The 27,035-nt window shown below is 34.9% G+C and overlaps 1 protein-coding gene across 1 annotated transcript in view; it reads right to left on the bottom strand.

Annotated features, from left to right (window-relative positions):
* Positions 1-3,448: 3,448 nt before the first annotated feature.
* Positions 3,449-27,035, bottom strand: part of LOC123705024 (intraflagellar transport protein 122 homolog) — a 38,232-nt gene continuing 14,645 nt past the window's right edge. Inside the window, exons 14-23 of the mRNA XM_045653580.1 lie at positions 26,139-26,299; positions 25,327-25,455; positions 24,812-24,957; positions 21,458-21,608; positions 16,066-16,254; positions 13,656-13,764; positions 12,461-12,620; positions 8,642-8,814; positions 7,133-7,288; positions 3,449-4,800 (exon numbers count right to left, since the gene is read on the bottom strand). Of these exons, the coding sequence (XP_045509536.1) occupies positions 4,621-4,800; positions 7,133-7,288; positions 8,642-8,814; positions 12,461-12,620; positions 13,656-13,764; positions 16,066-16,254; positions 21,458-21,608; positions 24,812-24,957; positions 25,327-25,455; positions 26,139-26,299 (1,554 nt within the window). The 3' untranslated portion in view covers positions 3,449-4,620. The remainder of the gene's footprint in view (positions 4,801-7,132; positions 7,289-8,641; positions 8,815-12,460; positions 12,621-13,655; positions 13,765-16,065; positions 16,255-21,457; positions 21,609-24,811; positions 24,958-25,326; positions 25,456-26,138; positions 26,300-27,035) is intronic.

The following is a 27,035-nucleotide window of genomic DNA, read 5'->3' as shown; positions in this document are numbered from 1 at the left end:
GACATTTGTTAAGGTTAAAAGTTAAAACGTTTAAGTACCTACTGATAAAGGTGAATAAAAATTAATTAAGTACATTTTGAGAGACGCACTTTTCTAAACCTCAGCAATTCATTTTGTAAATGTAGAATCTAAAGGACCTATAACTAAAATAACTTATATTATAGTCTGAATATAAAGCGAGGATACGTTATCCATCGACGTCCACCGCTCCAGCCAGCATTCACAAGAGTTTACAGAATCCTGGAATTCTGTGAAATATGAGCTGGAAAATTTTAGATTAAATTCTTGAGCGGATAACTCATAAACATACCTACTCTAAGAACCCTTGCTATATCCTTCATAATATTATAGACATAAACACATGATGTAATTTCGAAAAATAATGGGAACTACTTATAATCTTTAATACACGAAGAAACTTCTCATTTGAAACAACCGGTAATAACCGTGTACTTTAGCTTAAAATAAACCCACTTCTGTATATCGTCGTTACCTTCGATATTTTATATCAAAGGACCGTTTCTAGGAAAGCAATATAGAGACGCGAAAGCATAACTGCGACCGAGCGTCGATACAAAATTTATTCTGCGTTAAAATTGCTACCCAAACGTTTTAATTTGAACGTTTGCGCTCAATGAACATGTGGAGAATATTTCCACTGCTATTGGTACATTTATTCAATTTGTATTACTTATATCTTTGATAAAAAATGTATTAGTATTATTTTTACATTATCTTTTTTTTTAAATATTATTGAGATTGGATGTTATTTTGTTATTCTATACAAAAGTGAATATATAAATACTTGAGTCATTAGTCAAAGTCAACACCCTGTGTCACAACACACAATCGTATTTGAAGCAGATGTTAAATCCGGTCCAGTAATTGCATCATGGAAAACAAAACGACACAATTTATTAGCATTTACATTCAATAATGTTTTAAACAAGTTCTGTTCGTTATTATTCAAATCATTTAAGTATCGAAAGAAATATTTAAAAAAGATCTGTAGCTACTCTAATTCCCAAATTACCCTTAAATACCATGCTTTATTTCTTCAATAAGTCCAACATTGAAATAGAAAAAGCATCTAAAGAAAGCAATGCAAACAAATCAAACAATCGCTAGCCAGTTGCGCCGCCGCGGCCGGCTGGCCCTAAACCAATCTGCGCGTACACAGTTCTCTTATAAAAATGTAGGTATTAACGATTTATTCAAGTTCCATACTATGTAGTATGTATGCTACATGCGGCGACCAGTTATCAATATCAACCTGTACATCGATATCAGCCGAGATCGCGGAGACACCTGCGCGCGCACCTGCCGCCTCTGATTCGCCAAAACGAACAGTCGGATGCATCACCTGCCGTAACGATACTCGTGTTTGTCGAATATTCACTTATTTTACAATCAAATCTCACCTTAATTGCCCCCAATAGTGGCCTTCGATAGAGCTTTCTTATTGTAAATATGCATGCTAAGATAGATATCACAATGTGTTCGTGCAAGTATTTCTCTCATATTCCTACAATTTATTTGCATCTATTTTTTACATTTCAGTCCTTGGAATAATCTTTTTCACACATGAGAACGCATACACGGATACGTTTTGCGACATTGATTTTTGCTTTCAGTTGAATAGGTGATCAACTGTCTGCCTCCTAGTGTACAGAGCAATTTTCTGTCTCCAATGGGAATTAAACCCACTCATGTACCTATGTGAATGGAACGCACTGTTTAATTGCATACATGATCCGCTCACAAATACACGATTAGAATTATATTCGGGAAATCGTAATTAGATATCACCTAGTTGGCACGTGGATGAAATTAAAATGCTCGATAATATGTTTCCCAGAACTTTCAAAAGTTGAGTCGAGCAGCATAATTAGTTTACTTAACTAAAAACGAAAATATAACCACGTTTTCGTTAAATAATCATCAAAATGTTTTATCGGTTTACGACGATCTGGATATATTTTTTGAGCAAATTCAATCAGTTTTAGCTTTAATTGCATATCCGATACATGTGTATCAGTGGCTACAAATTCAACCGCAGCCTGGAAAATGGCCTGGGGAGCAAATTCATCACTGATGCAATCCAATTACAAAGTTTCCCAAAACTCCATTGTAACATGAACAAAAGTTAGAACAAAAACAAAATGTTAACAATCGTGCGATATGTAATGAAGCCTTGCTAGTGGCGAATATTTCTTCACAGATTGCGGCAAAATTCTTAAAATTCCTTCAGCTTAATTACCCTTTTTATATCGCTTGGCTTCTCACGTTCTCATCGCCCGTGTTTTGTTGTAATTAAGGCTTTATTATGTTCTTCTATTAAAATACTGTTAGTAAGAACAGAAGATATATACTAGATAATAGTAATAAAGTAGAGCTTTCATCCAGTCGCAAATGTTTCTCATATTAAATCGCTTGATAATAGCTCCACGAAAATAAAAATTATCGACGTGTTCATCTTCTGTGTCCTCTGCCACGTCAGCAGAGATGACTAATTGAGAAAAATGGAAAAAAAGTTTAAAAGTAGTTCACAGAAATACAGGTGAAGCCGGCACAAGGTATATCAGAAAGTAATTAGCACCCATTTGTCGCCGGCAAAATGACATAGACATATCTAGGGCATTCAGCACTGAGAATTACATTTTGTTTAGTTAATATGGCCGAAAGCATTTTTTGGATATTCACTATAATTTTGTAGTTATCATGCATGTTTTTCATGTTATTTTTCATTTCATAAATGATCATGACAGTAATACGTTTTAAATTAAATTCTTCTGATGTATGAATATCTTATATTCATAAATATGCGAATACCTGCATCTAACGTTCTGTTCAACACCTTTTACTCGTTGTATAGTTATATAACAGTTAGGTTTAGCAGGTTTTCTTTTTCAAATCAATTTCTTATTCCTTTGTGAGAGGAAAATAGTTTCAGGTGCATATTGAAAATGCTCATGTTTGTGCTTAGCTAGAATGTATATTAACAATAAAACATTCTAGAATCCTGCGACCCGATTTCAATTGAAAATGATCGACAACTTAATATGTAAACTGCGGTCGAACATATTATTGCAAGCTTTAAAATTCACTTTAGATGTTATTCTCTTATTTCGATTCTATTGAATGAAATCACGAGCAGCATCTTTATACGGAATCGATAATAGTCGGTTTTTGTTAGAAATGCAACATATACAATGCAGGGAGGTGTTCGGAAATTTCTATTTTCCATACAAATAACTAATAGTCGTCACCCCTATCCACACTGCGAACCTACAGCGCGCTCATTATCGCAGATCATCAAAGCATGCAAAAAATACGGGGAAGCTTGAACATTACTTAATTAGCTATTTAAATCTAGACAGCTGTTAAAGATTCCACGTTAAATAAAACTACAGTGTTATGTTGTATATTTATTTCGATGGGACGGTTATTTGTATCACATATTGCATTCAAATATACACATAAGAATACTTAAATACTACTAATGGACAGATCGTACATAAAACTAAGAATACAAGAATATTTCTGGGAGTCAGTTTTGTAATCAATAGTTTTCAAAGTGAAGAAGGAAGATTCGTTACACTTTTCCAGTTTAATATTGAATTCTTTCCAATTAGACTTAACTTTCTAACGAATAATTCGTTAGAAAGTTATCCATAATTCAATAAATGTGTAACATTTGTTTCATGTTATTGGAAAAAAATAAATGGTCAGATTTAAATTAAAAAAAAATATTATAATACAATAAACGTTTCTGTCTTATTTACAGAAATAAAGAAGTATTGACTGCATTCTGAGTGGTCAACTCATCTTCATACATTCATAATAAAAATTCGGATTTAGCAACAAAAGAGAAACATTTTAACACAATTAATAATATTTAGTTAACAAGGCACCGATTAAACAGCGCCTGTTAAAACAACTCGTTACGAAAACAATTTTCACCAACATATTAAACATTCGAAAAATCAATAAGTAATTAAGTGAATAACAATTTACATTTTCAAAATAAATCCTGTAACCAAACTATTAAAATTTTAATCAAAAAACGTATTCGGCTTTATACACATAGTTTTGAACATTGCAACATCAATTTAATACGGGCATTGCGAGCGATGCAAAACTTGTAGTTAAATAACCAATTATTATCATTATGAAACAATAACAATATCTGGCTCCACTGAATTGATATTTAGACAACTTTAGCGTAAACGTATTGTTTGTAAATCATTAACAATTGTTAAAATACATTCATTGTTGTTCCGAGTTATCAAAACATTAAGTATTGGGGCAAATTGCATTGAGAACTGGTCTTTTGTACTTAATTACATCTAATAATACCTAGTAAATACGGTCGCAACAATACATTGACGAAATTATTGGCGAATATGTAAAAACACATATTCAATATAATACTGTACAATAAAATATGGCTTACATCATGTTTAACAAAATAATCTTTGTGCGTAACTTTTTACAGCTATTAATAAAATACTTATTCTTTCATAGAAAAAGTACATTATCAAAGAGACACAAACGTGAAAATAAGAACACATACAACAGAATTTCTGCGATATACGATATGTAATAAATAAGGTTCAATTATCGCCACGACATATTGTGTCCATTGCTTGGACTGTTCGGTGTGGATTCGTTAGAGTCGTTGTTAGACGAGTCTTGTATAGAGCTCTCTCGAGATTTGTCCTCTTCGACGGAATACCTACAGAAGCCGCAGTGACCCTTCGTCAATACTTGTATTTCGTAGTCCTCCATGTAGAACAACTGCATTAAACATAAAATGATAATAAACACTAAATTACCTTACCTTATAATAATATGAGAACTTGCAATTACACACCAGTTTTACCTAGAATATTTCCATACAAAATAAAGCTTAGCTAACAAATAGCGAATATAATAGGAAAACGAAATAATACGTTGTCACACAGAATTCGTGGAAACGGATTTATGAATACGAATATTTTTGGACAAATTATAAAACAACATTCTAACCAAAATAAAATAGTATATCATCGTATTGTGGCGTTTGGAAAAGATTAACAATATTAAATTATTGCATTTAATATTGTTAATCCTTTCCATTACATTTCATTGCATTACAATTCGTCAACAGAGTTCATTCATCAACAATTCTATAAACAAACCTAAGCACTTAATTGTGTTAGAAGTCGGTTACCACAAAAACGAATCGAAGCGTTACCTTTGTACTAAAGGCATAAAGTAATTTTTCCGGGTCAAAAAAGTGAAGTTAACATTTTGGCATAAATTGATAAATATAGGCATGACGTACGTGTGACCAGAAACAGGGAAAGTAGAAAATAATAGACCCAGATTGCAGTGTATATGTCTATAGACATATTGAATGATGAAAACATTGCGAAATTATACGAAAACGACAACCAAGAACATGATTGAAAAAGTAATAAAATATTGAGAGAATCGCTCTTGTTTATACTCCACAAACAGTTCCGAGTAGCGTTGTTTCAACCACGTTTTTCATACTATTTTCACGTGTCTTATTTCATTGTTCAAATTCTATTTTTCCAGTGCAATTGTGTTTGCATTCGATCCGTATGTAATTATTTAATTTTGATAGCGAAAAACTAATATCGGACCGGTGTCCCCTAACAAAGCAACATTGGGGTGAACAGTTTTAACACATGTCACAACCCATCGGAAACTATCCAATTTTTTTAAACCGGAATACTTTTAATACGCCCGAAACAAAAAACGACGTAGTAGTTATGCAACTTTAAACATACATATTTATATTTGAACTGAAAATAAGCTATACCAGCGAAATGCGTTGCTATTACTCGAGCCGAGCTTGACGGACTTATGATTAAGTATTCCCTTAAATATAGATAGACTAATGCAAGACAATTTTCTACAAAGTTCATAAGAGCTCTCTAATTTACTTTGTCCTAGAAAAATGCTCTTTGAGATAGTTAAGCCCTGTCTAACTGTACAATTTGTTTCCGAGATAATTTCGTTTGTTTTGCACTTTGATTTTATATTGTATCAAATTGGAAATAAATTCGTTTACATTGCAATTAAAACATAACAATGAGGTTCATTACATTGTCTGTCAGCTACAATTCGCTTCCGAGATAATTTTGTTACTGTCGTATCTATTGATAAAATATTCATTGTAATTTGTAGCCGAAATGTTAATTATTTACGATGCATTTATTGTGTATGCATTACGAACATAAACCTATTATCCAAATAAAGTTTGCACACGTAATAATAGCTTTCCGCCCGCGGCTTCGCCCGCTTGGTCAAAGGATATTCGTCATCAATTCGAAAGGCCAAAAATCATACCATAAATTTCATTCGGTTGCGACGTATTAAGAAAGAAAGTCGATTAAGAAAGACAAACAAACACTCTTTCACCTTTATAATGTGAAGTGAGGATTCTATCGTGAAATATCGATAGCAAATTAAAATAATGAACCTTTTCATTTTAATAAGCTTTAGTAAGAAGAATTATGAGAAAAATTGACTACATTACGGTGCGGTGAATCAATATAAATGTGGTATTTTAATGAAAGTTCTTGTCTATTGAGATGCTTCTAAACTATGTACAGTGAAGTAGTTTCAACGATATTTGACTTTCATTTTTCTATACCATTTAATTAATTATCGGAGGAATCTTCCTTTTTATACTTGTTTTTTAGATTCCAAGACTTAATAATGACGAAGAATTTCATAAAACTCTTAATAAATTATTATTACTTGCTGTTTGCCGGCTTCGCCAAGATCGACCCGAGTAGAAAGACATAAGTACCTACCTACCTTTATAAAACCTTTAAATATCAATTTTTCTTTTAACTTATATTTTTTGATATATTATCTACTATTGCTATTATTTTGGTACACAAAAACGACGTGTGGCACTCGGGGACTGCCGCGGTAAAGCTATTGCATGCTATGCCTTCAAGCCACACCTCCGCCCGTCGGAGTGGGGAGCGTGAGGTTTTTCGTTACGGAATTTCTCGATTCGGTCCCCGCGCTCACGGCCCGCGATAGAAGCTATGCAATAGCTTAATCGTTTGTTTATTTCAATACAATTAGTATGAACGAAACTCACATTACTACACCCATCGCACACAGTGACGGGCAGTTCCGGCAGCATGTTCCTATAGAACAGCGGAGTGAGCGGCCGCTTGTTCACAATCAGCACTGCGGCTGGGTTCAACTGCAACAATGCCTGTCTACTGCACACTACCACGCCGGTATCGTCATCCTGTATATGACAACATTGATTCAAATTATAATATTGGTAACCCCGTTTCGGGTTCCTAACTAATAAGTGAAAGAGCATCTGCAAAAAAATCATCTCGTTAATTCTTTGAGTACGGAACCCTAAAAATGAAACCATTATTTATATCTCATAACAATGACTATAGGCGATCTGTAGAAGTTGTGGACGATTTCCACCGCATTCTGAGTGCGTGCGTGTGCGTATGCGTGTGCGTTTATGTGTATGCATGCGTATATGTACATGTGTTCGTGAAGTTATGAGTTTTATTGAGAGCGAGAGTGTTATTGTACATGGAATTGATTTAGTTTTATGATTTTAGATTTCAATACATTTAAAATGTTAAGAAAAATTCAATCAATTTCCGTATCACATCCGTTATTCTAAAATAAAAAAGAAAATAAAAGCAAACAATTCGCCGCTCGCGTTTTCAATCGTGCAGATTCACATTACGAGAGCAAATAGAGGAAATTTTACTCCAGTATACGAGTCCCGCTGACCGAATTTCAGTCACGGCGGCCAATCTAGACTGAGACTTGAGACTAGCGAACTACGACGAAAATATTATATAAATATAGTGAATAAGTAGGTATACAAATTGAAAGCACTCCGCATTCCATTACTGTAAAGTATGTACATCGCATATCGCAATTTTTCTACATTTAAAATAATTTTTATAAACAGTTCGCCTGTAGAAGTTTCAAATACATTACAATCATGTCTCATAAAGTGAAAGCTTTCTAGTGTATCAAATGAAATGCTATTAAAAAACTATGTTCCATCATTGGAAAAATAGTTTCACAATATGTGTGTTGACTCTCGCGTATAGAGGTTGAGTGCAACTATTTGCTCTCAAACTAAACAAAGCTTGTACTATGGACAATGGATGGACCGTCCCGGCAGAATTCACTCAATTTGCTCATTCGTTACCACGAGAAAGGTAAACTAAAGCTGCAACTAAAACTATCGAGTTTGTAATATTTTGAAAGCTGTTAAAACTGAAACGAAAACATTAAAGTGAAAGACCAGACCAATTTTTTCGACACTCTTTCACTCCTCCACATTTTAAATTGAATAGTGTGGCAGATGCATTTTACACCTGTATCGTATATTTTAGGGAAAGTAACTTAATCTGCTGACCGAAAGAATATAAATTGATTGAGAATCTTAACCAATAATGAGTATGGGGACATCTATGTGTTGAGTCCTTACATAAGTAATTAATAAAATTATCTTTACAACCTTAATTGAAACACATGATACATACATTCCCATAGAATCTTGTATTATAGGTTAGACTCCATAGCCTCTTATTTATTAAATGATTAAATCACTTACCTCGTCAATTTTATCCAAGAAAGGGTCAGCAGTATCAATATCGTGATTGATTGTTAATATTTCGGAATGTTCTTCCATTTTCTCTTCTGGTAGCGGCATTCTTTCGATTAGTTGTAACGTCTCTTCATAAGTTATACCCTCCGCTGGGACGAATTGCACCAATGGCAGGACTTCTGTATTTGAATATTAAATAAGGTTAATTAGTATAATTTTTTTTTTTTTGGAAAAAGGTATTGCTATTCTAATAAAATTGATTACAACGAATTTTAAATTATAACATATTGTTAGAATATTTCTAGGTATTTGTTGTAAATAAACTCCATGTTTGCATTCTGCAAAATCAAAATTGAATTACGTTTTGAAAAACATTGTTTGTTATGTAAACAATAGACTCGGATAGAATTTCGCCGCCCTCGGAGAATAAAATGATACTCGCCATTACCATAGTTTTATTGTTATGCCATATTTGAAGCCTACGCAGCCTAATACATAATTATATACTATAAAATTCTTTTTGTAATTTTTCTCCTGTAATCCACAAAGTTATAAGATATTACAATAATATTTACCGCTTTTTCCCAGAACATATTCGTACTAGAAAAAAGAGATAGTGAAAAAGTTTCTTAACTCTTTATGTGATAATAACTTTTACAATAATATTCTCGGAAAAACGAATCGGCGAAATAATGACGAACGCCTATTATGCATATAATAACACTATGTCCAATATGAACGAGAATAAAATGATAAATGTGTATTAGTAAATTTACATATCAGGCAAATGCTACTAACTTTTTAAATTTTAACTATCTTCAGTTCTCTTAAAGTTATTAAAACTATTTTGAAACATAATAAAAGTGAAGTCCCATGTGGGGTAAGGGGCGGATATTATTATACATCTGTTTCACTGATCGATTTTCTTTAGGGACAATAAGTGATCAGCCTTCTGTGTCCTGCCAGACCGAGACATTTTTGACGTGACAACGTCTTAAATTAGGTTGCGGCTGGGAGTCACTTATGAAAAAGTGTAACGCTCGGTAACGTTACGATGAGTCACCGAAAGAGGCACGCGGGCATGGTTAGCCCGCCTAAGAGCGAGAGAGACAGACATAAAAAGTCGTTGTCACGTAAAACTTTCGCCCGTATACCGACTTTACAGGCAACCAATTTTTTTTTTCTTCGTTTCCACCGGGAATCGAACCCAGGACCCCTCGGTGTTACGCTCACGTGTCAACCACTGTACCAAGGAGGCGGTCATTTTTATTATGTTCAACATGAAAAATTAGCTACCACTGACCCTTTTTTTATCTCTCTACGTCTGTTGCTGGGCAAGTTATAGTCAATTATCGGTTCTTTATTTCTCCTGAGAAGTTGTGTTTTTGCAGTTATCATTTTATTCTGCGGGAACGGCGATTTAATCTGTTTTTCCTTGAAGTGAAAGTTTTTTTTTTGTTTTTTATTTTATTTCTTTTGGAACATTTATTTATAAAGGTTTGTTCTCGTGTCTTTTTGCTGTGATTAGCAACGAAAACGTAGGAAATTTTTGAAAACTCTAGAATTCGGAACTATGGTTAATTATACTGTAATTAAGCTAGTTTTAATATATAGCGTTAGTTTTTATGTTTTAAGATTTATTGATGTACTGTATACACCTATAATAATGGTCAATTTAGTTTATACAGGTATTATGTATATTTATGTTAATTCAGAATATAATAGATTTAAAAAAACTATAAATTGAAAAACATTTTCAACAAAAATAAAAAATCTATCATCTTCAACGTTCTTAAAAATTGTAAACAAATAGCTTTTAAATTCTCTTGATGAGCATCGTTATACATATTTTGCGAGTCACGTATACAACTTACAAGCGTATCAGTGTGCGTGGTACCTGGGGCTATGTCCAAACTATTCTTACTAAAAAGTAAAAACAAATTTCAATGCGATTCAATCTGTTTGATTGAACGAGTTTCCGAGTACGGGGTGCGGACTGTGTTCCATTAAACTTCCTCTGCATTTTTCCCATTTTTTACAATACTTTCCTATTCGCCGTAGCGAGATTTCAAATAGATTATAGCTTTCCTCGAAAAACGGACTTTGCAAAATAAATGTAATATTTCAGATCTAAATATTAGCTCTTGGCACTACTTATTTCAACAAACTCTTCAACGTTATAATCTGAACCTAATATTGCAAATATGAAAGTTTGGATGTTTGAAACTACTTATCAGATTTTGGCGAAACTTGGCGCTGATGTAGTTTATGTATGTATTTCAATAATATATTAGTTATAGAAACACTAGGTGGAGCCTCTACGAACGGCTAGCATAACATTTATGCCGTAGCGGGCAACTAAGCTAGATAACACTAGTGAACGTACCATCAACGCCCTTAGCACTTGGAGAGCTTAATTTATTTAGTACTAGCTTCCGCCCGCGACTCCGTCCGCGCGGATGTCGGTCTTTGCGTGCATGGTTTATTTCTCCATTTTGAGTATAAACTCTGATAATGACATGTTATAAATATCTATTGGACCCAAATACGGGTAGGCCTATAATAATACGCAACGTGTGTTCGCGGTTCTACAGAACAACGTCTATGGATAAAACTGAAAAATTAAGATTAAATTTTTTTTCTACGTATTTTTCTAGGATAAAAAGTATCCTATTTTACGCTCAGGATAATAAGGTATAATTATACCAAGTTTCATCGAAATCGAACCGTTAGTTTTCATGTGATGTCTTCACATACAGACAGACAAAATTTTTTTTCATCACATATTTGGATTTGGTATCGATCCAGTAACACCCCCTGCTATTTATTTTTTCAATATTTTCAATGTACAGAATTGACCCTTCTACAGATTTATTATAATATGTATAGATGTGAGTTTTGTATAAAACGAATAGATTTGTTCTCGTATATACTTGATTTGTAAAGTAGCGTGTATGTATGTTTATGTCGTGAGTGATTAGGGAACAATGACACAAGTGAAACACTCGGACATTAGATATTAGCTGGTTTTATTAACTGAGTTATAATACAACGCACACACATCTTGCGGTGTCATCATTCTCACACTTTCATAGTACGTTCCACAACATTCGCCCCCTTTAAAAAAATATAATAATAAAAATACATATTAAAATTATTAAATAGATACAATTCTAAAATGAAAATGTTAATACAGAGTAACGCATTATTAGTACCTATTAAAAAACTGCGTATTCAGATAATAAGTTACAATAACACAAGCTGCGATACATATTAAGATACAATAACACAAGAATTAGTAACCAGTTATGTCCCATTGTTGATGTCTTGTAATATTATATTATTGTTTTATAATTGATATACGCTAATTTATAGACAAGTAGGTACAAGTTGTTTCGCGTTCTAAATGCTGCTCCTTATTCTCTGTAATTAAAATTATACAATACTAGCATACCGCCCGCGGCTTCGCCCACTTTGTCTAAAACCTAATAAATTTAAGCATACAAAGGGACTTAGTTTTTAACCGACTTCAAAAAAAGGAGGAGGTTATCAATTCGGCCGGTATATTTTTTTTTATGTATGTACACCGATTACTCCGAGGTTTCTGAACCGATTTACGTGATTCTTTTTTTGTTCGATGCGGGATGGTGTCGAATTGGTCCCATAAAAATTTTATTCGGATAGGCCCAGTAGTTTTTATTTTATGAGCATTTTTGTCTGTAGGTATTTGTAAATTTTGCAAGTGCAAGTTTGAAGTCGGTTGTTTTTAACGCAGTTATCACTTGTATACTATGTAGTGATATGTAATCTCGCCGTTATACCCACCGTGCGTGGCCAGCGAGTGCACGAGCGCGTGGGCGCAGCGCGGGCAGCGCGCGGCGAGCGGCGGCGCGTGCCGGCGGCAGCGCCAGCACAGCGGGGACACCTCCTCCTCGCCCTCGCCAGCACTGCCGCCGCTCTTCAGCATCAGCAGCTCTACGCTCTCCTGCTTGGAGACACATTTATTCGTCGGCATATCATCTCAATTATTCATTCAACTAGAATAAGCACATTTTGAATCGTCAAAATGCGTAATTTAATATTTACCACCAGGTCAGTTGTAAATATACTGGGTAACACTGGCACCGCTCTTGAGCATCAGCAGCTCTACGCTCTCCTGCTTGGAGACACATTTATGAGATTGCATATAATCTCATTTATTCATTCAACTAGAATAAGCACATTTTGAATCGTCAAAATGCGTAATTTAATATTTACCACCAGGTCAGTTGTAAATATACTGGGTAACACTGGCACAGCTCTTGAGCATCAGCAGCTCTACGCTCTCTTGGTTGGAGACACATTCATTCGATTGCATATCATCTCATTTATTCATTCAACTAGAATTTAGAAGCACTTTTGAATCGTCAAAGTACATAATATAATATTCGCTACCAGTTCAGTTGTAAAAATACTGGGTAGGTAATATGAAGAAGTGTCGAAAATGACTCTGAATCTTCAAATTGCATAATTTAATATTAACCACCAGTTCATTTGTTAATAGTGGGTATTGGATAAAATGTTTTCGTTAAAGTGCCGAAAATGACTCCGAAATAAGTTATCGTCAAAATCTACTTTACGTCTAGGCCGCTCATTCTCTATGATACGGGAAGGTAAACTATTTTTGATTGTAATTTGTACCCCTTAAGAATTGAAATTGCATGTGGAATCACCAAGGTATACAAATACTTGATTGACAGACGATGATTTTTGTTCAAATTATTTCGTTTCACGGGACCGGTGATTGTATGGATAATGTTAGAATCAATGTAAAGTGTCGTCTCGCCTTTAACTCGTTAAGTAAGAGAAAAACTGGAAAAACTGAAAATAGAAATTGCTGTCTTCGAATTTCAACTCAATTTATTCTTTAAATAATTATTAATCGTATATAGTGCTATAAATGTGAACTCATTTCAGTACTGTTTCATCTAATATATTAAACAATTAAATTATAGTATACAAACAAGTACTCGAAACATACCTGAAACTTCTGCGGAATTTGTAGAGCCAAAATTTTGTCCAGCATCTTGCGGGCCAATAGATTGGCGTTCAATACCTTCGCTTGTTTCGCCATACACAGATAAAGGCAGCTGGACTTCGATTAAGGTCAAATTTTTAAAACTTATGTTAATTAAATTGATTGCATTTGCGTTGCATATTACAGATAATATGCAACAGGAAATAAACCTTTAAAAAGGTGCAAAGATAATACACCAAGGTCGATAGTCTGTTGACTTTTGAACAAAATTTTAATTGTATTATTGCCCATATGGTATTTTTATTAAACCCAAAAATGATAAACAAAACTGTAGTGTTTTTGTTTTATTGCAGTATTTTATCTTTTAATTTTCTTAGTTATGATAAGATACGATATGTATTATGCATACTAATATTATAAATGCGAGAGTCTGTCGGTATGTCCGTTACGCTTTCATAGCTAAATCACAGCGCCGATATGGATGAAATTTTGAATAAAAATCTACTTTATTTTATCAAAAGCTATGCAAGACTTGGGGCTGAAATCACGGAATATAATGTCTTCTCAATTAAAAAATATCGATCAAATAATCAATCCCAAAAAATTACGCAATTAATTATCTAATAGTATTTGTAAAAACTAGGTCACATCGGCGTAAGCAGTCGATATGAAGCTAGACGAAAAGTATACATTATATTTTATTGCCCGTCAAAAAGCACCTGCCCTTACCAGCCGAGTTACATATGAATAAAATTATCATCAAATTATAAACGCTAATTAATGGGGAACGAGAAACTTGTTCAAAACATTTTTAATTGGGTTACGCTGATGATATGCATCGAATTAATAATCTCTATATTATGTTATTTTGCCGAATTTCACTAACGAAACTGATGATACGTTTTCTAATTTGGATTACGAAATAAGGGCTAATCGATACAAGATTGAATACCTTGTGTAATTATTCAGAAGACAAACGTCATAAATCTTTGGTTACTTAGTAATCATAAAAAGGTGTCCTTTTTAATTAGAAGAATAAGGTTTTTTATAAATATAAAAAGTTATATATATTTATTGAAACAAATTCGAAAAAATTTAAACATAGGTGCAAAGATTATTCTTATAGAACTAAGCGAGTGATTTTGATTACTGAACCTAGTGAATCTAAAATAAAATAATTAATACATAATAATAACAATACGTCTTCCATTTCCCGAGCTAATTTACAAACTAATGACTAGCTAATTAAGTATTTTGCTTCTATTCAAATTACAGCCATATCCGATACGCTATTTAGTGCGTGAAATAATAATATAATATTCTCCCAAACTTTCGTATTTAGAGTATTGATTAAACAATACTGATACTAATAGGATAAAACGGAAAATTTTCATTTAACACATTAAAAAATTACAAATAATCATCTATCCTACCAAAAGTTTACAGTAGAAGCAAAAAAGCGCTTCGAGTAGTAATAACGAATACAAAACACCATAACAACCCCAATTTTTAACAACATACACATATAAATAACATATCAATCCTAAAAACATTCGAATTAATAAAAAAAAACAAATTCACTCTTTATTCTACCCATATAAGTATTTATTTTTTAAATTATATATGTATGTTTAATAGTCATGTGGTTTCCATAACATTCTTCTTTATTTGTGTGGTGTCTCTCAATGTTAGCCAGAAGGGCTTGAACTGAAGGTTCACCCTGGTAGCGACATGCGCAAGGGCGTCCCCCCTTGACAAGGATCGCGAACCTCGGCTTGGGCTGTCGCTTGAGTGGAGGAGGCCGGAAGGGCCCTAGTCGGAGGGATTTTCATAACACAAGCGAAAGCTTAGTATGGGCACAGAATACATAATAGTAGTAACGCTACAGAACGGACACTCTCCGCCTCCCGCCAAAATTAAACACTTACCTCACCCCGCACGATCAGCATAAAAATGGTCCGCATTTTTCTGCAAGGACGATACGCAACGAAGATTGACAACATTAATCAAATTGACTTAAAGTAATTTTATTATTTTGGATTTGTGATTATCGTTTTTCGTAGAAAATGCTTAGATATTGTGCTGTTTACGGATGTATTTCATCAGAAAAACGCGAATAATTTTTACGCTAGTCACAAATGTGCCAACCAGTGTGACTGTTAAAACGATAACTTTGTATGGAGTGTCTGGGGTGTGGTATGGGATCAGTTTGTGCCGTGTGTGAAAATAGTCCTGCAATATTGATTTTTTTTTTTTTTTATTCATAACAGAGCAGGCATTTGACCGCGATCCCGCCTGGTGGTAAGCGTGGATGCGGTCGATCGCAAATGATGCCTGTCCTGGACGAGCCTATTTACTCTGGTTTTAAACAGTTCGATTTAAAAAATTTATTTTACGCATTTAAAAAGGATACAACATAGAGACGCCAGGCGGCGGCTCCCCCTCGAGCGCGGCGAGCACGAACCGCGCCGCGTTCAGCAGCGCGTCCGGCTGGCTCAGCGCGAACGGCTCGTGCACGCAGCGGTGCACCGCGTCGTACGCGTGGTAGATACGCGCCAGCCGGTCGTTGTGCGCGTACCGGTGCAGCGGTGTAGCGCGCTCACTGCGGTATACGCATTTTTTTAATCTTTATATTATGAAACTAGCTTTCCGCCCGCGGTTTCAAAGAAAAACTCGCATAGTTCCCGTTCCCGTGGAATTTCCGTGATAAAATCGCTACGGCAAAAATACGGCATTGCGCTCGTATCGATCTGCTTTTCCGTAAATTCCTGTAGGTATATAGGCGCGTGCGACGATTGCGATGCGCTGGGGTGCCGGGAATGGTATCATTCGCAGGATTGTCAGTTTCGTCCCTGGCCAATTAGGCCCTTGGCATTGTAGGTGCTGTGCTGACGCAGGATTTTCGGCCGCGTCGCACAGTCACATAGCGTCGCCCCTCAGTTGTCCCATAGCTCGCGCCACCGACCCACGTTTTGTAGTTAGTGAATATAAATATTAAATAGTATATTTTTGTGTAATTTAGAAGAAATATAAAATTTAATTGGCCGCTATCTTTAATTTCATCTCCCTACACACAGCTACACTAAATTGGTGACCCCGACGTGATCTCGACCGGCGTGATATATCGACGTGAGTGTGTAGTAGGGAATAAATATTCAAAATTAATAAATATATATATACGGACAACTCAAGAAGAAACTACAGGGCGGTGGCAGCGGTAAAATTTAAATAACTAAATAAAATTTAATAACACATAAAAGTACATATAAAAATTAAATATCACCATGGAACCGGTTAAGGAAGAATTTGCAAGTTTATCGTCAATCTCCATTACGTCCCGCATCCCAGATTTTTGGAAGAAATCGCCGAAAATATGGTTTATACAAACGGAAGCAGTTTTATCGCCACAGAAAATGTCAGATGAGGCGAAATATCAAATAGTAATTTCTAAATTAACGCCAGATGTCATCGAGCAAGTCACGGACCACAGTCACGGACATTTTAATTAGCCCGCCGGAGACAGGAAAATATGAAAAATTAAAAAGAAGATTATTACAAATTTTTGAAGAATCGGAAGATCGACAAATAAAAAAATTAATTGGCGAAATGGAATTGGGTGATCAAAAACCGTCACAATTAATGAGGAAAATGCAAGATTTGGCGCGTGGACGAGTAACAACAGAAACACTTCTAGTTTTATGGCAAAATTTATTACCGCCGGCAATAAGAGCTGTGTTAGCCGTATCCGAGAGTAAAAGTGAAGATATTTTGGCATCAATAGCAGATAAAGTTATGGAGAGCATGACACCCTTAAACTCGTTATCAGCAGTTCAACAGTCCAGTTTAAGCAACAGTCCAGAAAATAATTTGATTAGTGAGATAGAAAAATTAAATAATCGACTGAGAAGATTGGAAACAAGGAATAATACATCAAATTTTAGAACGAGGTCACGATCCAGGTCAAGAGGTAAATTTCAACGTAATCAAAGGCATAATCCCAATTGGCTTTGTAAATACCATTACAAATATAAAAACAAAGCGACGAAATGTGTGAAACCGTGCAACTGGAAACCTAGTCAGCGTGAGAAACCAGCGGAAAACTAGCATCGGTGCAGCCAGCGACGGGTACCTGCGACCGAGTCTACAGAAATAACCGTCTCAGTGTTTTGGACAGAAATTCAGGACTAAACTTTTTAGTTGATAGTGGTGCAAATGTGTCCGTCATCCCGCGTAGTGTGGTGTATCGTAAGGTTTATGCAGAAGGTAATAAATATAAATTATTTGCTGCTAATGGAACGGAAATTAAAACATATGGTATTCATTTTTTGTCTCTAGATTTGGGTCTGAGACGACCGTTCCGTTGGATTTTTATATTAGCGGATGTAAAGCAACCAATTATTGGTGCGGATTTCTTAGCTAATCATAAATTATTAATTGATTTAAACGGACGTAGATTGATTGATCAAGTAACTAATTTGAGTACTAAGGGAAATATCTCAAATTCTACTGTGCCCACTTTAAAAACAATTATGGAATGTCCATATTCCGATTTATTGAATAAATTCCCTGATTTAACTAAACCTATTTCTTACAAAGAGACGCCAAAACACGATGTTTGTCACTATATCGAGACGACAGGACCGCCGGTGCATGCGAGAGCGAGGCAGCTTCCTCCTGACAGGTACGTAAAGGCTAAAAATGAATTTATTGTTATGCAAGAGTTAGGGATTTGTAGACCGAGTAGTAGTCCTTGGGCAAGTCCACTACATATAGTTCCCAAAAAAGATGGTAATATTAGGCCTTGCGGTGATTATAGACGTTTAAATGCAATTACGAAACCAGATCGTTATCCAGTACCACGTTTACATGATTTTACATATATTTTGGGTAATAAGAAAATTTTCTCTAAATTAGATATTAATAGAGCCTATAATTCTGTGCCTGTTGCAGAAAATGACATAAAAAAGACAGCAGTTATTACACCTTTTGGTTTATTTGAATTTATGCGTATGCCATTTGGTTTGCGAAATGCTGCGCAAACTTTCCAACGTTTCATGCAAGAAACAGTTTTAAAAGGTTTAGATTTCTTATTTATTTATATCGATGACGTCATTATCAGTTCAGAATCAGAAAGTCAGCATAGAGAACATTTAGAGCAAGTTTTTGATCGTTTTAATCAATTCGGTATAACTATCAATTTTTCAAAATGTAGTTTTGGTCAGCAAAAATTAGAGTTTTTAGGTTATGAAGTTTCTACCGAGGGCATTAAGCCGCTCGAAGACAAGGTTAAAGACAGGCTTCGATTTGAAAAATGCAGTTTTGTTGACATATCCTTCCTTAGATTCTCCATTGTCTCTTATGACTGACGCTTCAGATACGTGTATAGGTGCAGTTTTACAACAAAAAATTAACAATATTTGGCAACCTTTAGGATATTTTTCACGTAAACTTACGGAAGCTCAGCGTAAATATAGTACCTATGATAGAGAATTGTTAGCGATATATTTATCAATTATTCATTTTCGCAACATGGTTGAAGGGCGCGAATTAATAGTTTATACAGATCATAAACCGCTTTGTTTTGCATTTAGTAAAATAGGTACAAATAGGGAAACTGCTCGAAGAACTAGGCAAATTATGTTTATTAGTGAGTTTTGTACAGATATTCGTCATGTAACAGGTAGGGAAAATATAGTCGCTGACACGTTATCGAGAATTGAAACAATAACATGTCCCACCGTGTTAGATTTCGCAGAACTCGCCCGAGCGCAGGAAACGGATGAACAACTTGCAGAAATGAGACACCGGTCAAACGTAAACAGTCAATTTACACTTAAGCGTGTTGCAATGTTCGATTGTAATAAACAAATTTATTGTGAAACATCCACAGATAGAATTCGACCATATTTACCTAAACAATTTCGACGTTTAGCTTTTGATGCTGTGCATAATTTAAGTCACCCGGGTATTAGAGCCACAAAAAAATTAGTAACAGATAGATATTTTTGGCCAGAAATGAATAAGGATATAGGAATTTGGTCTAAAACATGTATTAAGTGCCAAAGAGCTAAAGTCTCAAAACATACTGTATCCGATTTAGGAAGTTTTCAAGGCTCGAGCCGTTTTGAGCATATACATATTGATCTTGTAGGGCCATTGCCAATTTCATCAGAAGGGTTTAGATATTGTATAACAATCATAGATAGGTACACCAAGTGGCCCGAGGCTTTCCTTTAAAAGAAATTACTGCGGAGACTGTGGCAAAGGTGTTGTATGAGGGTTGGATTTGTAGGTTCGGTTGTCCCCTTAGGCTTACAAGTGACCAAGGTCGACAATTCGAAAGTAATTTATTTAAGCAGCTTATGTTATTAATGGGAATACAAAAGTTGCGGACCACCCCATATCATCCACAGAGCAACGGTGCAGTAGAGCGTTGGCATAGATCTTTAAAAGCAGCGCTTATGGCTCGTTTAAATTGTAATTCATGGGTTGATGAACTAGCAACAGTATTGTTAGGGTTACGCACAACTGTTAAATTAGACACAGGCGTAACTGCAGCTCAAATGATTTATGGCAGTAATATAAGGCTGCCTGGTGATTTTTATGACACAAGTAATATAAAACCATGTGACGAACATAGTTATGTTGATAAATTGAGGTCGATTATACACAGTATGAAACCGGTACCTAGAATTAATAAATTACCGTGTAAAATGTTCATTCATAAAGATTTAATTGATTGCGAATATGTAATTAATTTTATACATTGCGTATTTTTTTATTAATAATGTTACTTTACATTATAATGTTTGTGTGTATGTAATGTTATGTTGTTCGATCGTAGGACTTTATTAGATTGTATTGTTGGCAAATGGCCGCAATGATGCCAAGAGAGGACATCATAACGTTATATCAAACACCATGGCTGCAGACTAGTAATTTTTATATGTTAAGTATCTTTTTTAAAATAAATGTTCGTGTGTTTATAAAAATGTTTCACCGACTCCTGAACTAATCTTGTATTATGTTTCACATTGTTATTTTTTGTCTGTCAGCAGAATTGTTAGGGTTCGTTGTGCGAGTTAGTAATAAAGATAATTTAATTTGATTTTGTTTAAAAATGTTCCACATTTTTTTTTTGAAAAGGGGGGAATATTGTAGGTGCTGTGCTGACGCAGGATTTTCGGCCGCGTCGCACAGTCACATAGCGTCGCCCCTCAGTTGTCCCATAGCTCGCGCCACCGACCCACGTTTTGTAGTTAGTGAATATAAATATTAAATAGTATATTTTTGTGTAATTTAGAAGAAATATAAAATTTAATTGGCCGCTATCTTTAATTTCATCTCCCTACACACAGCTACACTAAAGCATCTTTAGACCTTTTTGCGGCCTATTAAAATTTAAATACGGAAAATGCCCCGTGCTGCGCTTACGGCACGTGCGGCGCGGACAAGTGCGCGTCCAGCTTAAGCATTGATGCTAAATGTATCGCGTCGTGATATCTATTTACAAAAGTGTGGCGTGCGGAAATGTAGTATGTACATACATCTATAATATAAAAATGAATCCCAAAATGTGTTGGTAAGCGCATAACTTGAGAACGGCTTAACCGATTTCGTTAATTCTTTTTTTATAATATTCCTTGAAGTTCGAGGATGGTTCTTATGTAGAGAAAACGTGAATATGTACCACGGGCGAAGCCGGGGCGGACCGCTAATTATGTATAAAATTGATATAATTTTAATAATATAAGAGATCAAATCCTCCTATTTATTAATTAATACACGTAATAAAGGCCACATACCCGTGACTATCTGCAGCCGTTTCCAAGCACTGTGCGGCCAGCAAGTGGTGCAAGTAGCCCGCGTCACTAAACCGCTCCTCGCTCACTGCGTTCTTCACTAGCACGCTCAGCACTCGCTCGGCTGTTGCTGTCTCACCCGCCATGTAGTACGCTAGATAGGAGAATTCATTTTAATGTTTTTTCAACGATTTTCACAAAATTAATTTATGTTGAAACGTAATTTACTATATAAAAATAAGTCGGGTTTTCCTTCCTGACGCTATAACTACAGAATGCACGAACCGATTTCCACGGTTTTGCATTCGTTGGAAAGGTCTCGGGCTCCGTGAGGTTTATAGCAAAGAAAAGGTGTCTCTGGTGGCGAAACGGAGTTCGCCCGGTTTGCTAGTTTCTTATAGATTTAACTTCACTATAATTAAATTAAAAAGGGCACAAGATTTATCGTTGTTACTTTTGCAAAATTAATCTCCATCGAATTGGATGATTTGAAATATCTAGACACGCGGCAGCGTGTCAAGCCGAGTTCAAGCGAAGAGAACTGGCGAGCAGCAGCCGTGTGTATATTTACACGAACCATTTCGAGCCACTTTTCACCCCCTTATAACTCGAAAACTATTTAAGTTATATAAACCAAATTTGGTACATATCAAGAAGACCTCAAGATAAACAAGAACCTTAAATTTCATAAATACAGATTAAACAGTTGCGTAGATATTAATATCCAAAAATCGCAATTTTTAAGACTGACTGACTTATAGACATATACAAAACCTAACCCACTTCCAGATGACCTAGAAAGTTCAAATTTTGTAATCAACTAGGTAATAGTGAGTGTACAAAGGAAAAAATCAGAAAATACTGAATTTATTTGTATTTAATTTTTTTTTCAATGACATAAATTTTGTTTGTATGGAAAAATGGAAAAGTTTAAAAAAAAAGAAAATAGTATATTCACCTTACTAGTCTTAAAAAATAGATCAAAACTAATCAGTGGCCGAAAAAAATTTTGAAATCCATCAATAAATGACTGAGATATAGATTATTGAAGTTTACATATTTTAGGACGAAACATCTGTAGATTCGAAGCGCCTCTGACATCACACTCACTCGCGCTAGTATCGCTAGGGCGGATTACTTCGATTGCATGATTTCTTTATTCAAAACTGTTATTAAATGTAAAATAAAAGAAAATTGTAATAAAAATATTGCCTTTATTGCTCATACAGTTAAAAATAATATATAATTTTACATATTCACATTTATTTATTCTTTATTTATGAGTGTTTAGTTTAGTTTTAATTTCAGTGTAAATAAATAAATAAATAAATAAAATCTTTATTTTGCTTTAAACATGGTATTCAATGGTGATACAATTATATTAATAAAGCACAAACATGTTTAGCCAATACAAGCATGCAAAAATAATTACCATAAATGGTGTTATGGAAGAAGGCTTCGTCGAAGGTCGAAATGATTTAATTTGCGTAATATTAATATGAATGAAACATCTTTAGGCGCGTTTAGAGTAAAATTTCAAGATCGCGTCATGGCAATACCGTAACGTCATGGAGTAAGGCGACGATTCTTCTACAACGATCTTTGCATCTTGGTAATAGTGTGTGTACAAATTCAGGCTGGATGTTTAGAAAATCATGTAATCTTTTAAACAGAAAACGAGTTTAAAAAATTGCAGATAATGACGGGGCAATGTGCGCTGACATTCATAACATACAAGAAAATATAGAAAATAATACTAAACAAACCATACAGAGAAACCGCAAGAAAAAAAATCGTATATAAAAAGTATTATATTTATAAAGTAAATCAAATTTGCAGAGTAATTTTCTGTACAAAAAGTAATGATATCCCACCAAAAACATAAATGTAAAAATTGGAAGAATTTGATTGGAGAATTTAGGACGAAACATCTGTAGATTCGAAGCGCCTCTGACATCACACTCACTCGCGCTAGTATCGCTAGGGCGGATTACTTCGATTGCATGATTTCTTTATTCAAAACTGTTATTAAATGTAAAATAAAAGAAAATTGTAATAAAAATATTGCCTTTATTGCTCATACAGTTAAAAATAATATATAATTTTACATATTCACATTTATTTATTCTTTATTTATGAGTGTTTAGTTTAGTTTTAATTTCAGTGTAAATAAATAAATAAATAAATAAAATCTTTATTTTGCTTTAAACATGGTATTCAATGGTGATACAATTATATTAATAAAGCACAAACATGTTTAGCCAATACAAGCATGCAAAAATAATTACCATAAATGGTGTTATGGAAGAAGGCTTCGTCGAAGGTCGAAATGATTTAATTTGCGTAATATTAATATGAATGAAACATCTTTAGGCGCGTTTAGAGTAAAATTTCAAGATCGCGTCATGGCAATACCGTAACGTCATGGAGTAAGGCGACGATTCTTCTACAACGATCTTTGCATCTTGGTAATAGTGTGTGTACAAATTCAGGCTGGATGTTTAGAAAATCATGTAATCTTTTAAATAGAAAACGAGTTTAAAAAATTGCAGATAATGACGGGGCAATGTGCGCTGACATTCATAACATACAAGAAAATATAGAAAATAATACTAAACAAACCATACAGAGAAACCGCAAGAAAAAAAATCGTATATAAAAAGTATTATATTTATAAAGTAAATCAAATTTGCAGAGTAATTTTCTGTACAAAAAGTAATGATATCCCACCAAAAACATAAATGTAAAAATTGGAGCCGAGTTCAATCGTTGACTTAATTTGCCAAAAAAAGAAATGAGATCTAAATGTGTGCCAAGTTCTGCAGACAGTCCAGAAATTTATTTACAAAGATGTATTAAGTTCTTAGGTTGACTGAAAACTCAATTGTTTTATTTTCCCGTAGAGAACAATGTTTATTCCAAAATATAACTTTTTTAATTTGAATAATATAATTATTTTCTAAAAACTAGCCTCATCAAATTATGGGGTTCAATAGGTCATTAGTTGTTTGCTTTGTGAAAATAATTATATTATTCAAATTAAAAAAGTTATATTTTGGAATAAACATTGTTCTCTAAGGGAAAATAAAACAATTGAGTTTTCAGTCAACCTAAGAACTTAATACATCTTTGTAAATAAATTTCTGGACTGTCTGCAGAACTTGGCACACATTTAGATCTCATTTCTTTTTTTGGCAAATTAAGTCAACGATTGAACTCGGCTCCAATTTTTACATTTATGTTTTTGGTGGGATCTATGTTTTACAGAGAATATCCAAAACTAGCCCACAGACAACATCGAACGTGCCAGAAGTACACAGAAAAATATTTATAAAAACGTGGCAAATTCATACAAACCTTTTTGTGCCTCAACGAATTTATTTTCCTGCGCCATTCGGTGCGCGTACGGCAAGTACACGTCGTGTTTGCACTCTGGGTGTTCGCGAGCTAACGCGAACGCTCGCGACCATTCGCCAGTGTTCACTGCTAACTGAGCTACTTTTCTGAAAAAATTAATAGCCTATTATTATTGCTATATTAAGAATATGCAATGGGTCGTCTTCTTGTACGTATTTTTGATAAATCCCTGAATGTGTCGAGATTATACACATAATATTGCCATCAAAATATAACATCGATCAAACATAAATCCGCTCATCTCTATTTTTAATGCAGATTTGTCGAAAACGTTGACCTGACCTGACGCATACAAATGTATGCGTCAGGTCAGGCCAGATTCAATCTTGTGAATGAAGTTCGAATTTGGAACACATAACGGGAGGTGAAAACATATCTTCTTACTTATGCATCGTACTTATGTCCGATGTAAGTGTAAGGGGGGTCTAAAGTTAGTATCATCATATAAATAATACCTATAATCGCCAAGTCTTGCATACACATCACCAGCGGTGGGATACTCGCCGGCCGTCACAAGTGCGTCGGCTAGGTGCCGGAGCGACTCGCTTGAACCCTTGTCCATTTTGCGCGCTAGTTCTATTAGCCTGGGAAAGAAGAATTAATTGTTGAATTCGTCAAGTATTGTATTGCAAGTAGAGACTAGCTAGCTATCAAAATTGTTAAAATGGAATTTAGACTATCATTGGACAAAATCACGAATTAACTATCTATGCTTTGAAAAACATCAAAGTTTATATTGTCTCCAGTCAGACCAATAGGACAGTTAGTTTGTGGCTAACTTTACACCAAATGTAGCACTCAGCTAGTCTATTACACACATTCATACACCATTTAGATCGGTACATCGCAGCCACCGACATCAACATCTGTTCAACAATCCCATACATCAACTCTACCATGTCACTCACAAGTGACATGTCCTTAATATACTCTAAAGCATTTTTTTTTATTTATTTGCAAAAAAAAATTGCATCCCTATATACTCTCTTATGCAACCATATACTCAACTATGTAACTTACACATCCTGTTTGCCGCTGTCATCTAGTATAGTAGCCACTCTTCTCATCACCATAAGCTACTCTCAGCCAGTATATTAGCCGTTCCCTTAACATCTCTAGCCGCTAGATACATTTCAGTCGCTGCTCTCGGTTCATTCCCTTGACGCACCCACACTTTCATAGACACATACCACACACCTTCACATGACACTGTCTTTGTGCTCCCTTTAATCTCGTAGAGCATACGCAGAGACTCTACTACACTTACATGTCTCGTTTCCCGCTCTCAGCCAGTATGGTAGCCGCTCTCTTAACATCTCCAGCCGCTAGATACATTTCAGCCGCCGCTCTTGGCTCGTTCACTCGACGCGCCCACTCCGCTCTTCTACGTGTTAATGCTGTGAGACTCTCACCTTCACCGACGAATTCCTATCGATAAATTTATTTTTTAGCTATTGCATAGATCGCATAGATCTATCGCGGGCCTTGAGCGCGGGGACCGAATCGAGAAATTCCGTAACGAAAAAACCTCACGCTCCCCACTCCGAGGGGAGGTGTGGCTTGAAGGCATAGCATACAATAGCTTTACCGCGGCAGTCCCCGAGTGCCACACGTCGTATTTTTTTTAATAATTATGTTTTTAGAAGTGGGTCTATTAATAAAATTGTAAGTAGTAAGTTGGGTAACCGAAAATATTATAGGTAGAGTGTAGAGGCAGCAGATAAACATAGGCATCCATACTTAATATTATAATTGCGAAAGTAACTCTGTCTGTCTGTCTGTTACTCAATCACGCCTACTACTGAACCAATTTGCATGAAATTTGTAACGGACATTTTGATACCCGAGAAAGGAAATAGGATAGGTTTTATCCCGGAAATCCCACGGGAACGGGAACTATGCGGGTTTTTCTTTACACCGCGGGCGATGCCGCGGGTGGAAAGCTAGTAATTATATAAACTTGAATAAACAAATCATATATTACTTTTAAAATATCAACATCATGATTGATAAAAGGAGCTTTAACGCGTGGGGTAACAAATTGTAACAGGCCATTCTTTTAGCACTATTTAATCCATCCATACTAATATTATAAATGTGAAAGTAACTCTGTCTGTCTGTCTGTTACTCAATCACGCCTAAACTACTGAACCAATTCTCATGA

This window comes from Colias croceus, chromosome Z (genome assembly GCF_905220415.1).
Source record: "Colias croceus chromosome Z, ilColCroc2.1".
Lineage (NCBI taxonomy): Eukaryota > Metazoa > Arthropoda > Insecta > Lepidoptera > Pieridae > Colias > Colias croceus.
This window is presented reverse-complemented; position numbering and strand designations above follow the sequence as displayed.